Here is a 15,918-nt window from a genome sequence, read left to right on the forward strand (position 1 = left end):
TAGTATACCTGTTGATCCTATAGTATACCTGTTGATCCTATAGTAAACCTGTATATAATGTTGATCCTATAGTATACCTGTTGATCCTCTCTTCTAGTGATGGAAGGACGGTGGCCATCAAGCGGATTCAGACCAAGACCTTTTCTCTGTCCAAGACCATCAGAAGAGAGGTCAAGCAAGTCAGGTGGGGACAATAGAGGTCAACAGGTCAGGTGGGGACAATAGAGGTCAACAGGTCAGGTGGGGACAATAGAGGTCAACAGGTCAGGTGGGGACAATAGAGGTCAACAGGTCAGGTGGGGACAGTAGAGGTCAACAGGTCAGGTGGGGACAATAGAGGTCAACAGGTCAGGTGGGGACAGTAGAGGTCAACAGGTCAGATGGGGACAGTAGAGGTCAACAGGTCAGGTGGGGACAGTAGAGGTCAACAGGTCAGGTGGGGACAATAGAGGTCAACAGGTCAGGTGGGGACAGTAGAGGTCAACAGGTCAGATGGGGACAGTAGAGGTCAACAGGTCAGATGGGGACAGTATTAGTATAACTGGTGGAATGTTATGTATTAAAATAAAGCAAAGTACTTGAGATCTATAATTTATATAATAATATGGGTGGACTAGCAAGCTCTCATTTTATATTATCTAACCTCTGACCAATAGGGAACTGGACCACCCTAACCTGTTAGTTCTCTGACCTCTAACCTCTGTCTAATAGGGAACTGGACCACCCTAACCTGTTAGTTCTCTGACCTCTAACCTCTGTCCAAGAGGGAACTGGACCACCCTAACCTGTTAGTTCTCTGACCTCTAACCTCTGTCCAATAGGGAACTGGACCACCCTAACCTGTTAGTTCTCTGACCTCTAACCTCTGTCCAATAGGGAACTGGACCACCCTAACCTGTTAGTTCTCTGACCTCTAACCTCTGTCTAATAGGGAACTGGACCACCCTAACCTGTTAGTTCTCTGACCTCTAACCTCTGTCTAATAGGGAACTGGACCACCCTAACCTGTTAGTTCTCTGACCTCTAACCTCTGTCTAATAGGGAACTGGACCACCCTAACCTGTTAGTTCTCTGACCTCTAACCTCTGTCTAATAGGGAACTGGACCACCCTAACCTGTTAGTTCTCTGACCTCTAACCTCTGTCCAATAGGGAACTGGACCACCCTAACCTGTTAGTTCTCTGACCTCTAACCTCTGTCCAATAGGGAACTGGACCACCCTAACCTGTGTAAGTTCTTTGGGGGCTGTGTGGAGATTCCTAACGTAGCCATCATCACAGAGTACTGTCCTAAAGGAAGCCTGAATGATGTCCTGATGAACGATGAGATACCTCTCAACTGGGGATTCAGGTACTGTACACACACACACACACACACACACACACACACACACACACACACACACACACACACTTCTCAACTGGGGATTCAGGTACTGTACACACACACACACACACACACACACACACAAACACCCACACACACACACACACCTCTCAACTGGGGATTCAAGTGGATGTCCTAACCCCTGACCTCTTGTGTGGGGTTTCCCTAACCTTTACTCCAGACCCTTGACCCCTGACATCTAACCCTTGACCTCATTGTGTTTGTATTGCAGGGTCTCGTTTGCTACAGACATAGCCAGAGGGATGTCCTACGTCTAACCCTTGACCTCATTGCGTGAGCCTGGTTCCTCTCTAGGTTTCTTCCTTTCTAGGGAGTTTTTCCTAGCCACCGTGCTTCTACACCTGCATTGCTTGCTGTTTGGGGTTTTAGGCTGGGTTTCTGTACAGCACTTTGAGACATCAGCTGATGTAAGGGCTTTATAAATACATTTGATTTGATTTGCAGGTTCTCCTTTGCCACAGATATAGCCAGAGGAATGTCCTACCTCTAACCCTTGACCTCACTGTGTGTTGCAGGTTCTCCTTTGCCACAGATATAGCCCGGGGAATGTCCTACCTCTGACCCTTGACCTCACTGTGTGTTGCAGGTTCTCCTTTGCCACAGATATAGCCCGGGGAATGTCCTACCTCTAACCCTTGACCTCACTGTGTGTTGCAGGTTCTCCTTTGCCACAGATATAGCCCGAGGAATGTCCTACCTCTGACCCTTGACCTCACTGTGTGTTGCAGGTTCTCCTTTGCCACAGATTTAGCCCGAGGAATGTCCTACCTCTGACCCTTGACCTCACTGTGTGTTGCAGGTTCTCCTTTGCCACAGATATAGCCCGGGGAATGTCCTACCTCTGACCCTTGACCTCACTGTGTGTTGCAGGTTCTCCTTTGCCACAGATATAGCCCGGGGAATGTCCTACCTCTGACCCTTGACCTCACTGTGTGTTGCAGGTTCTCCTTTGCCACAGATATAGCCCGAGGAATGTCCTACCTCTGACCCTTGACCTCACTCTGTGTTGCAGGTTCTCCTTTGCTACAGATATAGCCCGGGGAATGTCCTACCTCTGCCCCTTGACCTCACTGTGTGTTGCAGGTTCTCCTTTGCCACAGATAAAGCCCGAGGAATGTCTTACCTCTGACCCTTGACCTCACTGTGTGTAGCAGGTTCTCCTTTGCCACAGATATAGCCCGAGGAATGTCCTACCTCTGACCCTTGACCTCACTGTGTGTTGTAGGTTCTACTTTGCCACAGATATAGCCCGAGGAATGTCCTACCTCTGACCCTTAACCTCACTGTGTGTTGCAGGTTCTCCTTTGCCACAGATATAGCCCGAGGAATGTCCTACCTCTGACCCTTGACCTCACTGTGTATTGCAGGTTCTCCTTTGCCACAGATATAGCCCGAGGAATGTCCTACCTCTGACCCTTGACCTCACTGTGTGTTGCAGGTTCTCCTTTGCCACAGATATAGCCCGAGGAATGTCCTACCTCTGACCCTTGACCTCACTGTGTATTGCAGGTTCTCCTTTGCCACAGATATAGCCCGAGGAATGTCCTACCTCTGACCCTTGACCTCACTGTGTGTTGCAGGTTCTCCTTTGCCACAGATATAGCCCGGGGAATGTCCTACCTCCACCAACACAGGATCTGTCATGGCCGCCTCAAATCACTCAACTGTGTTCTGGATGACCGCTGGGTCTGCAAGATCACTGGTAACCTTTAACCCCTGACCTGTAATAATCCCTAGCCTGTACACTGTAAAACCTGCCCGCCTGGTCTGCAAGATCACTGGTAACCTTTAACCCCTGACCTGTAATAATCCCTAGCCTGTACACTGTAAAACCTGCCCGCCTGGTCTGCAAGATCACTGGTAACCTTTAACCCCTGACCTTTATCCTATAATCAATGGCCTCACCTCTGACTTTTAACCTAGCCAGGCCTGGGTTCAAATACTATTTGAATTAATTTCAAACATTTTACCGGTTTTCGATTGAGCTAGACTGGCTTTAATGACCAACATTATAGTCACAAAACTGTAACTCCCACCATCTAATTGTCACAAAACTACAACTCCCACCATCTGATAGTCACAAAACTACAACTCCCACCATCTGATAGTCACAAAACTACAACTCCCACCATCTGATAGTCACACAACTACAACTCCCATCATCTGATAGTCACAAAACTACAACGCCCACCATCTGTTCGTCACAAAACTACAACTACATCCATCTGATCGTCACAAAACTACTACTCCCACCATCTGATAGTCACAAAACTACAACTCCCACCATCTATCACTCCAGGCAAGGTAGAGCAAATGCTGGTCTGAACCTCTTTCCAGATTACTGTCTGACCATCTATCGAAGGGAGGATGCAGCGGAACCCCTGTCATCCTATCAGATGAGACTGAGAGAGGTGTACACGCCTCCTGAGTGCCAGACATCCAACCAGGAACCGACCCTGCCCGGGGACGTCTTCAGGTGACACACACACAAACACACACCCGCACACACACCCACACACACGCACCCACACACACGCACCCACACACACGCACCCACACACACACACACACGCACCCACACACACGCACCCACACACACGCACCCACACACACGCACCCACACACACACGCACACCAACACACACGCACCCACACATACAAACATATGGACCTAACCACACACACTTTCACTTTAAGTATCTATGAACTTGTATATCTCTTTCCAGCTACTCTATAATTCTGTTGGAGATAGCCACTCGCAGTGACCCTGTCCCGGTAGGTGGATGTTGGAGGAGGAATGTGTGGATGTGTATGTATACTGTTTAAGTGGCATGCTGGTGTGTGTTTGTGTGTGTTTGTGTGTGTGTGTGTGTGTGTGTGTACTGTTTAAGGGGCATGTAGGTGTGTGTTTGTGTGTGTGTGTTTGTACTATTTAAGGCGCATGTAGGTGTGTGTTTATGTGTGTGTGTTTGTGTGTGTATGTGTGTGTACTGTTTAAGGGGCATGTAGGTGTGTGTTTATGTGTGTGTGTTTGTACTGTTTAAGGGGCATGTAGGTGTGTGTTTATGTGTGTGTGTTTGTGTTTCTGTTGAGTTGCAAACCAGGCAACCATGTATAATACCAGCTGACAACATTCACCCTCCGTTCACCCTCCATTCACCCCCCATTCACCCTCCATTCACACTCCATTCACCATCCATTCACCCACCATTCACCCTCCATTCACCCTCCATTCACCCCCCATTTACCATCCATTCACCCTCCATTCACCCTCCATTCACCATCCATTCACCCTCCATTCACCCTCCATTCACCATACATTCACCCTCCATTCACCCTCCATTCACCATCCATTCACTCCTCCATTCACCCTCCATTCACCCTCCATTCACCCTCCATTCACCATCCATTCACCCTCCATTCACCCTCCATTCACCCTCCATTCACCCTCCATTCACCATCCATTCACCCTCCATTCACCCTCCATTCACCCTCCATTCACCCCCCATTCACCCTCCATTCACCCTCCATTCACCCTCCATTCACCCTCCATTCACCCTCCATTCACCCTCCATTCATACACAGTTCCTTTCTATGAACCATTAGTTAGATGTATTTTCACCATCTCTTTCCCTCCCACCCCCTAACTTCCTCCCTTCCCCCTCTCCCTCTCCCCCTCCCTCCCTCTCCCCCTCTCCCTCCCCTTCCCTTCCCCTTCCCCCACTCCCCCTCCCTCCCTCCCCACCTCTCTTTCCCTCCCCTCTCCCTCTCCCTCTCCCTCTCCCTCTCCCTCTCCTCTCCCTCCCCAGGTGGAGGACAGTTCTCTCGAGAGTGCTTGGTGCCCCCCACTCCCAGAACTAATCTCCGGCAAGGCCGACAACACCTGTCCCTGTCCCGCAGAGTACGTCGAGGTACGGAGGGGAAGGGTGTGTGTTGTGTGTCCTGCAGAATACATGGAAGTACGGAGGTTTATTCCCCGAGTGTCTGATATAGACGACTGTGTGAGTTGTGTGTGTTGTGTGTCCCCTCCGTGTTGCCGTAGCTCATCAGAAGGTGCCGGTCTCATAACCCAGTCCACCGGCCCACCTTCGAGCAGATCAGGAAGTTCGTCTATCGGATCAACCCCAATAAAGTTAGCCCTGTGGACATGATGATGAACCTGGTACGACCTAGAGGCGACGTCACAGCAACGTTTACACAACTTTAAAACGACCTTCACACAATGTTACAAAGACGTTCGCACAACCCAGTAGCAACCTTTTCAAAAGTTATCAGAAACTCACAACAATGTTAAAACAAACTAACCCCAATCTCAACCATGAAACAACCCTTTCAGCCTGTGTGTGTGTGTGTGTGTGTGTGTGTGTGTGTGTGTGTGTGTGTGTGTGTGTGTGTGTGTGTGTGTGTGTAGATGGAGAAATACAGTAAGCACCTGGAGGTCCTGGTAGCAGAGAGGACCCAGGATTTGATGCATGAGAAACAGAAGACTGACCGACTGCTCTACAGTACGGACGCCATCTTGGATCTAATCTGTTATTATTCCCCATTGAGCGGAAGCCATTTTGGGGAGAGTTTTTCCTCTGTTGCACATTGATAGTGTGGTTGTGCCAGTGAAACAAATGTGCCTCTATCTGTGTGTGTGTGTGTGTGTGTGTGTGTGTGTGTGTGTGTGTGTGTGTGTGTGTGTGTGTGTGTGTGTGTGTGTGTGTGTGTGTGTGTGTGTGCAGGTATGCTCCCGAAGCAGGTAGCTGACGATCTGAGGCAGGGGAAACCATTGCAGGCCCAGAGTTATGTGAGCGCTACTGTCTTCTTCAGGTGAGAGAGATAATGAAGGAAGGGAGGGGACAGACAGACAGACAGAGGCTAGAATTGAGGACCGAGGCTAGCTCTAAATCTAATCCTAATTCTATGCCTAACTCTAAATCTAACCCTAACTGTATCTCTAATCCTAACTCTAAATCTAACCCTAACTCTATCTCTAATGCTAACTCTAAATCTAACCCTATCTCTAAACCTAACTCTAAATCTAACCCTAACTCTATCTCTAATGCTAACTCTAAATCTAACCCTATCTCTAAACCTAACTCTATCTCTAATCCTAACTCTATCTAACTCTAATCCTAACTCTATCTAACTCTAATCCTAACTCTAATCCTAACTCTAATCCTAACTCTAATCCTAACTCTAATCCCAAATCTATCTAACTCTAATCCTAACTCTATCTAACTCTAATCCTAACTCTAATCCTATATCTAATCCTAACTCTATCTAACTCTAATCCTAACTCTATCTAACTCTAATCCTAACTCTATCTAACTCTAATCCTAACTCTATCTAACTCTAATCCTAACTCTATCTAAATCTAATCCTAACTCTAATCCTAACTCTAATCCCAAATCTATCTAACTCTAATCCTAACTCTATCTAAATCCAATCCTAACTCTAATCCTAACTCTATCTAACTCTAATCCTAACTCTATCTAAATCTAACCCTAACTCTATCTCTAATCCTAACTCTAAATCTAACCCTAACTCTATCTCTAATCCTAACTCTAAATCTAACCCTAACTCTATCTCTAATCCTAACTCTATCTAAATCTAATTCTATCTAAATCTAATTCTATCTCTAATCCTAACTCTATCTAAATCTATCTAACTCTAATCCTAAATCTAATCCTAACTCTAATCCTAACTCTATCTAACTCTAATCCTAACTCTAATCCTAACTCTAATCCTAACTCTATCTAAATCTAATCCTAACTCTAATCCTAACTCTAATCCCAAATCTAATCCTAACTCTAATCCTAAATCTAATCCTAACTCTAATCCTAAATCTAATCCTAACTCTAATCCTAACTCTAATCCTAACTCTCAGTCTAACTCTTACCTTTACCAATGATTCTCTCTATACTGTGTGTAGTAACATAGCAGGGTTCACCCACCTCTCCAGCACCAGTACTCAGTGTGTGTGTGTGTGTGTAGTGACATCGTAGGGTTCACCCACCTCTCCAGCACCAGTACTCAGTGTGTGTGTGTGTGTGTGTGTAGTGACATCGTAGGGTTCACCCACCTCTCCAGCACCAGTACTCAGTGTGTGTGTGTGTGTGTGTAGTGGCATTGTAGGGTTCACCCACCTCTCCAGCACCAGTACTCAGTGTGTGTGTGTGTGTGTAGTGACATCGTAGGGTTCACCCACCTCTCCAGCACCAGCACTCAGTGTGTGTGTGTGTGTAGTGACATCGTAGGGTTCACCCACCTCTCCAGCGCCAGTACTCAGTGTGTGTGTGTGTGTGTGTGAGTGACATCGTAGGGTTCACCCACCTCTCCAGCACCAGTACTCAGTGTGTGTGTGTGTGTGTGTGTGTAGTGACATCGTAGGGTTCACCCACCTCTCCAGCACCAGCACTCCTTACCAAGTGGTCGACTTCCTCAATAAGCTCTACACGACTTTTGATGACATCATCGACAACTATGACGTGTACAAGGTGGAGACCATAGGGGATGCCTGTGAGTATATCACCGTGGTTACAGTAAAACTCCCAGTATATCTGTGTGATGTTAATGTGGGATACCCAGGGAGGACGGGATCTAGCATGCAGATGACTGAATAACAATGTGTGTGTGTGTAGACATGGTGGTGTCTGGGATACCCAGGGAGGATGGGATCCAGCATGCAGATGACTGAATAACAATGTGTGTGTGTGTAGACATGGTGGTGTCTGGGATACCCAGGGAGAATGGGATCTAGCATGCAGATGACTGAATAACAATGTGTGTGTGTGTAGACATGGTGGTGTCTGGGATACCCAGGGAGAATGGGATCTAGCATGCAGATGACTGAATAACAATGTGTGTGTGTGTAGACATGGTGGTGTCTGGGATACCCAGGGAGAATGGGATCCAGCACGCAGCAGAGATCTCCAGCATGGCTCTGGACCTGGTCGGTGTGTGTCGGACCTTCAGGATACCACACAAACCCAACACACAACTACAGATACGGGCTGGGATACACTCAGGTAACACACACACACACACACACACACAAACCCAACACACAACTACAGATACGGGCTGGGATACACTCAGGTAACACACACACATACACACACACACACACAAACCCAACACACAACTACAGATACGGGCTGGGATACACTCAGGTAACACAACACACACACACACACACACACACACACAAACCCAACACACAACTACAGATACGGGCTGGGATACACTCAGGTAACACACACACACACACACACACACAAACCCAACACACAACTACAGATACGGGCTGGGATACACTCAGGTAACACACACACACACACACAAACCCAACACACAACTACAGATACGGGCTGGGATACACTCAGGTAACACACACACACACACACAAACCCAACACACAACTACAGATACGGGCTGGGATACACTCAGGTAACACACACACACACACAAACCCAACACACAACTACAGATACGGGCTGGGATACACTCAGGTAACACACACACACACACACACAAACCCAACACACAACTACAGATACGGGCTGGGATACACACAGGTAACACACACACACACACACACACACACACACACACACACACACACACACACACAACTACAGATACGGGCTGGGATACACTCAGGTAACACACACACACACAGGATTGCATGCACAAACACACACCCACCCTCTTGCCCCCCTTCCCTCCCTGCAGGTCCAGTGGTAGCCGGTGTGGTCGGGACCAAGATGCCTCGCTACTGTCTGTTTGGAGACACGGTCAACACCTCCTCTAGGATGGAGTCCACCAGCGAGGGTAATCATGCTAAGGAAGTGTTCCCACAGGGAACATAGGATCTTTATGGCAGTGAGAGTTGATGCTAACGCTAAGGAAGTACTTCCACAGGAACAATACGGTCTCAGAGATAGTTTATTTAAGCAATAAGGCAAAAGTGGGTGTGGTATATGACCAATATGGAGTGCCTGGATACAGCCCTTAGTCGTGGTATATTGGCGATATACCACAAACCCCCGAGGTGCCTTATTGCCATTATAAACTGGTTACCAACGTAATTAGAGCAGTAAAAATACATGTTTTGCCATACCCGTGGTATACGGTCTGCTGTTAGCCAATCAGCATTCAGGGCTCGAACCACCCAGTTCATAAAAGTAAATAGACGATCTATCACCATGAAAGTGGAAGCTAATGCTAAGGAAGTAATTCCACTGGTACCATAGTATCTCTATGGCAGTGACTGTAGAAGCTAATGCTAAGGAAGTGGTTGGTCTCTCCCCATACAGCCCTCAAGATTCAGGTCAGCTCCAGTACATTCTACCTCCTAGAGGAGATAGGAGGATACCTGCTGCAATGTAGAGGGATGCTGCAAGTCAAGGTGTGTTCTATATACAGGATACATACAGGATATATACAGGATATATAGGATATATACAGGATATATACAGGATATATAGGATATATACAGGATATATACAGGATATATACAGGATATATACAGGACATATACAGGACATATACAGGATATATACAGGATATATACAGGATATATAGAGGATATATACAGGATATATAGAGGATATATACAGGATATAGAGGATATATACAGGATATATACAGGATATAGAGGATATATACAGGATATAGAGGATATATACAGGATATATACAGGATATATACAGGATATATACAGGATATACAGGATATATACAGGATATATACAGGATATATACAGGATATATACAGGATATATACAGGATATATACAGGATATATACAGGATATATACAGGATATATACAGGATATACAGGATATATAGAGGATATATACAGGATATATACAGGATATAGAGGATATATACAGGATATATACAGGATATATACAGGATATATACAGGATATATACAGGATATATACAGGATATAGAGGATATATACAGGATATATACAGGATATATACAGGATATACAGGATATATACAGGATATAGAGGATATATACAGGATATATACAGGATATATACAGGATATATACAGGATATATACAGGATATATACAGGATATATACAGGATATATACAGGATATATACAGGATATACAGGATATACAGGATATATACAGGATACATACAGGATATATACAGGATATAGAGGATATATACAGGATATATACAGGATATATACAGGATATATACAGGAAATAGAGGATATATACAGGATATATACAGGATATATACAGGATATATACAGGATATATAGGATATATACAGGATATATACAGGATATATGCAGGACATACAGGATACATACAGGATATATACAGGATATATACAGGATACATAGAGGATATATACAGGATATATACAGGATATATACAGGATATATACAGGATACATACAGGATATATACAGGATATATACAGGACATACAGGATACATACAGGATACATACAGGATATATACAGGATATATAGGATATATACAGGATATAGAGGATATATACAGGATATATACAGGATATATACAGGATATATACAGGATATAGAGGATATATACAGGATATATACAGGATATATACAGGATATATAGGATTTATACAGGATATAGAGGATATATACAGGATATATACAGGATATATACAGGATATATACAGGATACATACAGGATATATACAGGATATATAGGATATATACAGGATATATACAGGATACATACAGGATATATACAGGATATATACAAGATATATACAGGATATAGAGGATATATACAGGATATATACAGGATATATACAGGATATATACAGGATATATACAGGATATATACAGGATATAGAGGATATATACAGGATATATACAGGATATATACAGGATATATACAGGATATATACAGGATATATACAGGATATATACAGGATATATACAGGATATATACAGGATATATATAGGATATATACAGGATATATAGAGGATATACAGGATATATACAGGATATATACAGGATATACAGGATATATATAGGATATACAGGATATACAGGATATATACAGGATATATACAGGATATATACAGGATATACAGGACATATACAGGACATATACAGGATATATACAGGATATATACAGGATATATACAGGATATATACAGGATATATACAGGATATATACAGGATATACAGGATATATACAGGATATATACAGGATATATACAGGATATATACAGGATATATACAGGATATATACAGGATATATACAGGATATATACAGGATATATATAGGATATATATACAGGATATATATACAGGATACATACAGGATACATACAGGATACATACAGGATACATACAGGATATATATAGGATATATACAGGATATATACAGGATATATACAGGATATATACAGGATACATACAGGATATATACAGGATATACACAGGATATATAGGATATATACAGGATACATACAGGATATATACAGGATATATACAGGATACATACAGGACATATACAGGATATATACAGGATATATACAGGATATACAGGATATATACAGGATATATACAGGATATATAGGATATATACAGGATATATACAGGATACATACAGGATACATACAGGATATATACAGGATACATACAGGATACATACAGGATATATACAGGATATATACAGGATATATACAAGATATATACAGGATATAGAGGATATATACAGGATATATACAGGATATATACAGGATATATACAGGATATATACAGGATATATACAGGATATACAGGATATACAGGATATATACAGGATATAGAGGATATATACAGGATATATACAGGATATATACAGGACATATACAGGATATAGAGGATATATACAGGATATATAGGATATATACAGGATATAGAGGATATATACAGGATATATAGGATACATACAGGATATATACAGGATATATACAGGATACATACAGGATATATACAGGATATATAGGATACATACAGGATATATACAGGATATATACAGGATATATACAGGATATAGAGGATATATACAGGATATATAGGATACATACAAGATATATACAGGATATACAGGATATATACAGGATATCTACAGGATATCTACAGGATATCTACAGGATATATACAGGATATAGAGGATATATACAGGATATATAGAGGATATATACAGGATATATACAGGATATATACAGGATATATACAGGATATATACAGGATATAGAGGATATATACAGGATATATACAGGATACATACAGGATATATACAGGATATATACAGGATATAGAGGATATATACAGGATATATACAGGATATATACAGGATATATACAGGATATAGAGGATATATACAGGATATATACAGGATATAGAGGATATATACAGGATATATACAGGATATATACAGGATATATACAGGATATATACAGGATATATACAGGATATATACAGGATATATACAGGATATAGAGGATATATACAGGATATATACAGGATATAGAGGATATATACAATATATATACAGGATATATACAGGATATATACAGGATATATAGAGGATATACACAGGATATAGAGGATATATACAGGATATATACAGGATATAGAGGATATATACAGGATATATACAGGATATATACAGGATATAGAGGATATATACAATATATATACAGGATATATACAGGATATATAGGATATATACAGGATATATACAGGATATATAGGATATATACAGGATATATACAGGATATAGAGGATATATACAGGATATATACAGGATATATAGAGGATATATACAGGATATAGAGGATATATACAGGATATATACAGGATATATACAGGATATATACAGGATATATACAGGATATATACAGGATATATACAGGATACATACAGGATATATACAGGATACATACAGGATATAGAGGATATATACAGGATATATACAGGATATATACAGGATATATACAGGATATATACAGGATATATACAGGAAATAGAGGATATATACAGGATATATACAGGATATAGAGGATATATACAGGATATAGAGGATATATACAGGATATAGAGGATATATACAGGATATATACAGGATATATACAGGATATATACAGGATATAGAGGATATATACAGGATATATACAGGATATAGAGGATATATACAGGATATATACAGGATATATACAGGATATATAGAGGATATACACAGGATATAGAGGATATATACAGGATATATACAGGATATATACAGGATATAGAGGATATATACAATATATATACAGGATATATACAGGATATAGAGGATATATACAGGATATATACAGGATATAGAGGATATATACAGGATATATACAGGATATAGAGGATATATAGAGGATATATACAGGATATATACAGGATATATACAGGATATAGAGGATATATACAGGATATATACAGGATATATACAGGATATATACAGGATATATACAGGATATAGAGGATATATACAGGATATAGAGGATATATACAGGATACATACAGGATATATACAGGATACATACAGGATATACAGGATATATACAGGATATATACAGGATATATACAGGATATATACAGGATATATACAGGATATATACAGGATATAGAGGATATATACAGGATATATACAGGATATAGAGGATATATACAGGATATATACAGGATATACAGGATATAGAGGATATATACAGGATATATACAGGATATATACAGGATATAGAGGATATATACAGGATATAGAGGATATATACAGGATATATACAGGATATATACAGGATATATACAGGATATAGAGGATATATAGAGGATATATACAGGATATATACAGGATATATACAGGATATAGAGGATATATACAGGATATATACAGGATATATACAGGATACATACAGGATATAGAGGATATATACAGGATATATACAGGATATATACAGGATATATACAGGATATAGAGGATATATACAGGATATATACAGGATATAGAGGATATATACAGGATATATACAGGATATAGAGGATAGATACAGGATATATAGAGGATATATACAGGATATCTACAGGATATAGAGGATATATACAGGATATATACAGGATATAGAGGATATATACAGGATATATACAGGATATAGAGGATATATACAGGATATATACAGGATATATACAGGATATAGAGGATATATACAGGATATAGAGGATATATACAGGATATATACAGGATATAGAGGATATATACAGGATATAGAGGATATATACAGGATATATACAGGATATATACAGGATACATACAGGATATAGAGGATATATACAGGATATATACAGGATATCTACAGGATATACAGGATATATACAGGATATATACAGGATATATACAGGATATATACAGGATATATACAGGATATATACAGGATATAGAGGATATATACAGGATATATACAGGATATATACAGGATACATACAGGATATAGAGGATATATACAGGATATATACAGGATATAGAGAATATATACAGGATATATACAGGATATATACAGGATATAGAGGATATATACAGGATATATACAGGATATAGAGGATATATACAGGATATAGAGGATATATACAGGATATATAGAGGATATATACAGGATATATACAGGATATATACAGGATATATACAGGATATATACAGGATATATACAGGATACATACAGGATATATACAGGATATATACAGGATATACAGGATATATACAGGATATACACAGGATATATACAGGATATATACAGGATATATACAGGATATAGAGGATATATAAAGGATATATTCAGGATATATAGAGGATATACACAGGATGTAGAGGATATATACAGGATATATACAGGATATAGAGGATATATACAGGATATATACAGGATATATACAGGATATAGAGGATATATACAGGATATATACAGGATATATACAGGATATAGAGGATATATACAGGATATATAGAGGATATACACAGGATATATACAGGATATATACAGGATATAGAGGATATACACAGGCTATATACAGGATATATACAGGATATATACAGGATATAGAGGATATATACAGGATATATACAGGCTATATACAGGATATAGAGGATATATACAGGATATATACAGGATATATACACGATATAGAGGATATATACAGGATATATACAGGATATATACAGGATATATAGAGGATATATACAGGATATATACAGGATATATACAGGATATATACAGGATATATACAGGATATATACAGGATATAGAGGATATATACAGGATATATACAGGATATATACAGGATATATACAGGATATATACAGGATATATACAGGATATATACAGGATATATACAGGATATATACAGGATATATACAGGATATATACAGGATATATACAGGATATACAGGATATACAGGATATATACAGGATATATACAGGATATATACAGGATATAGAGGAT

At 40.3% G+C, this 15,918-nt stretch overlaps 1 protein-coding gene across 1 annotated transcript in view; it reads left to right on the top strand.

The window, feature by feature from the left end:
• Window positions 1–97: 97 nt before the first annotated feature.
• The window catches only part of LOC135534260 (atrial natriuretic peptide receptor 2-like), a gene marked incomplete at its 5' end in the record, with an annotated part of 39,345 nt that continues 23,524 nt past the window's right edge, over window positions 98–15,918 (top strand). The window contains 13 exons of the mRNA XM_064961341.1: window positions 98–184; window positions 1,207–1,350; window positions 2,988–3,109; window positions 3,745–3,883; window positions 4,134–4,182; window positions 5,217–5,318; window positions 5,450–5,569; window positions 5,819–5,912; window positions 6,135–6,222; window positions 7,775–7,914; window positions 8,271–8,423; window positions 9,130–9,228; window positions 9,714–9,805. Coding sequence (XP_064817413.1) covers window positions 98–184; window positions 1,207–1,350; window positions 2,988–3,109; window positions 3,745–3,883; window positions 4,134–4,182; window positions 5,217–5,318; window positions 5,450–5,569; window positions 5,819–5,912; window positions 6,135–6,222; window positions 7,775–7,914; window positions 8,271–8,423; window positions 9,130–9,228; window positions 9,714–9,805 — 1,429 coding nt within the window. The remainder of the gene's footprint in view (window positions 185–1,206; window positions 1,351–2,987; window positions 3,110–3,744; window positions 3,884–4,133; window positions 4,183–5,216; window positions 5,319–5,449; window positions 5,570–5,818; window positions 5,913–6,134; window positions 6,223–7,774; window positions 7,915–8,270; window positions 8,424–9,129; window positions 9,229–9,713; window positions 9,806–15,918) is intronic.

The sequence above is a fragment of the Oncorhynchus masou genome, unplaced genomic scaffold (genome assembly GCF_036934945.1).
Source record: "Oncorhynchus masou masou isolate Uvic2021 unplaced genomic scaffold, UVic_Omas_1.1 unplaced_scaffold_3212, whole genome shotgun sequence".
NCBI lineage: Eukaryota > Metazoa > Chordata > Actinopteri > Salmoniformes > Salmonidae > Oncorhynchus > Oncorhynchus masou.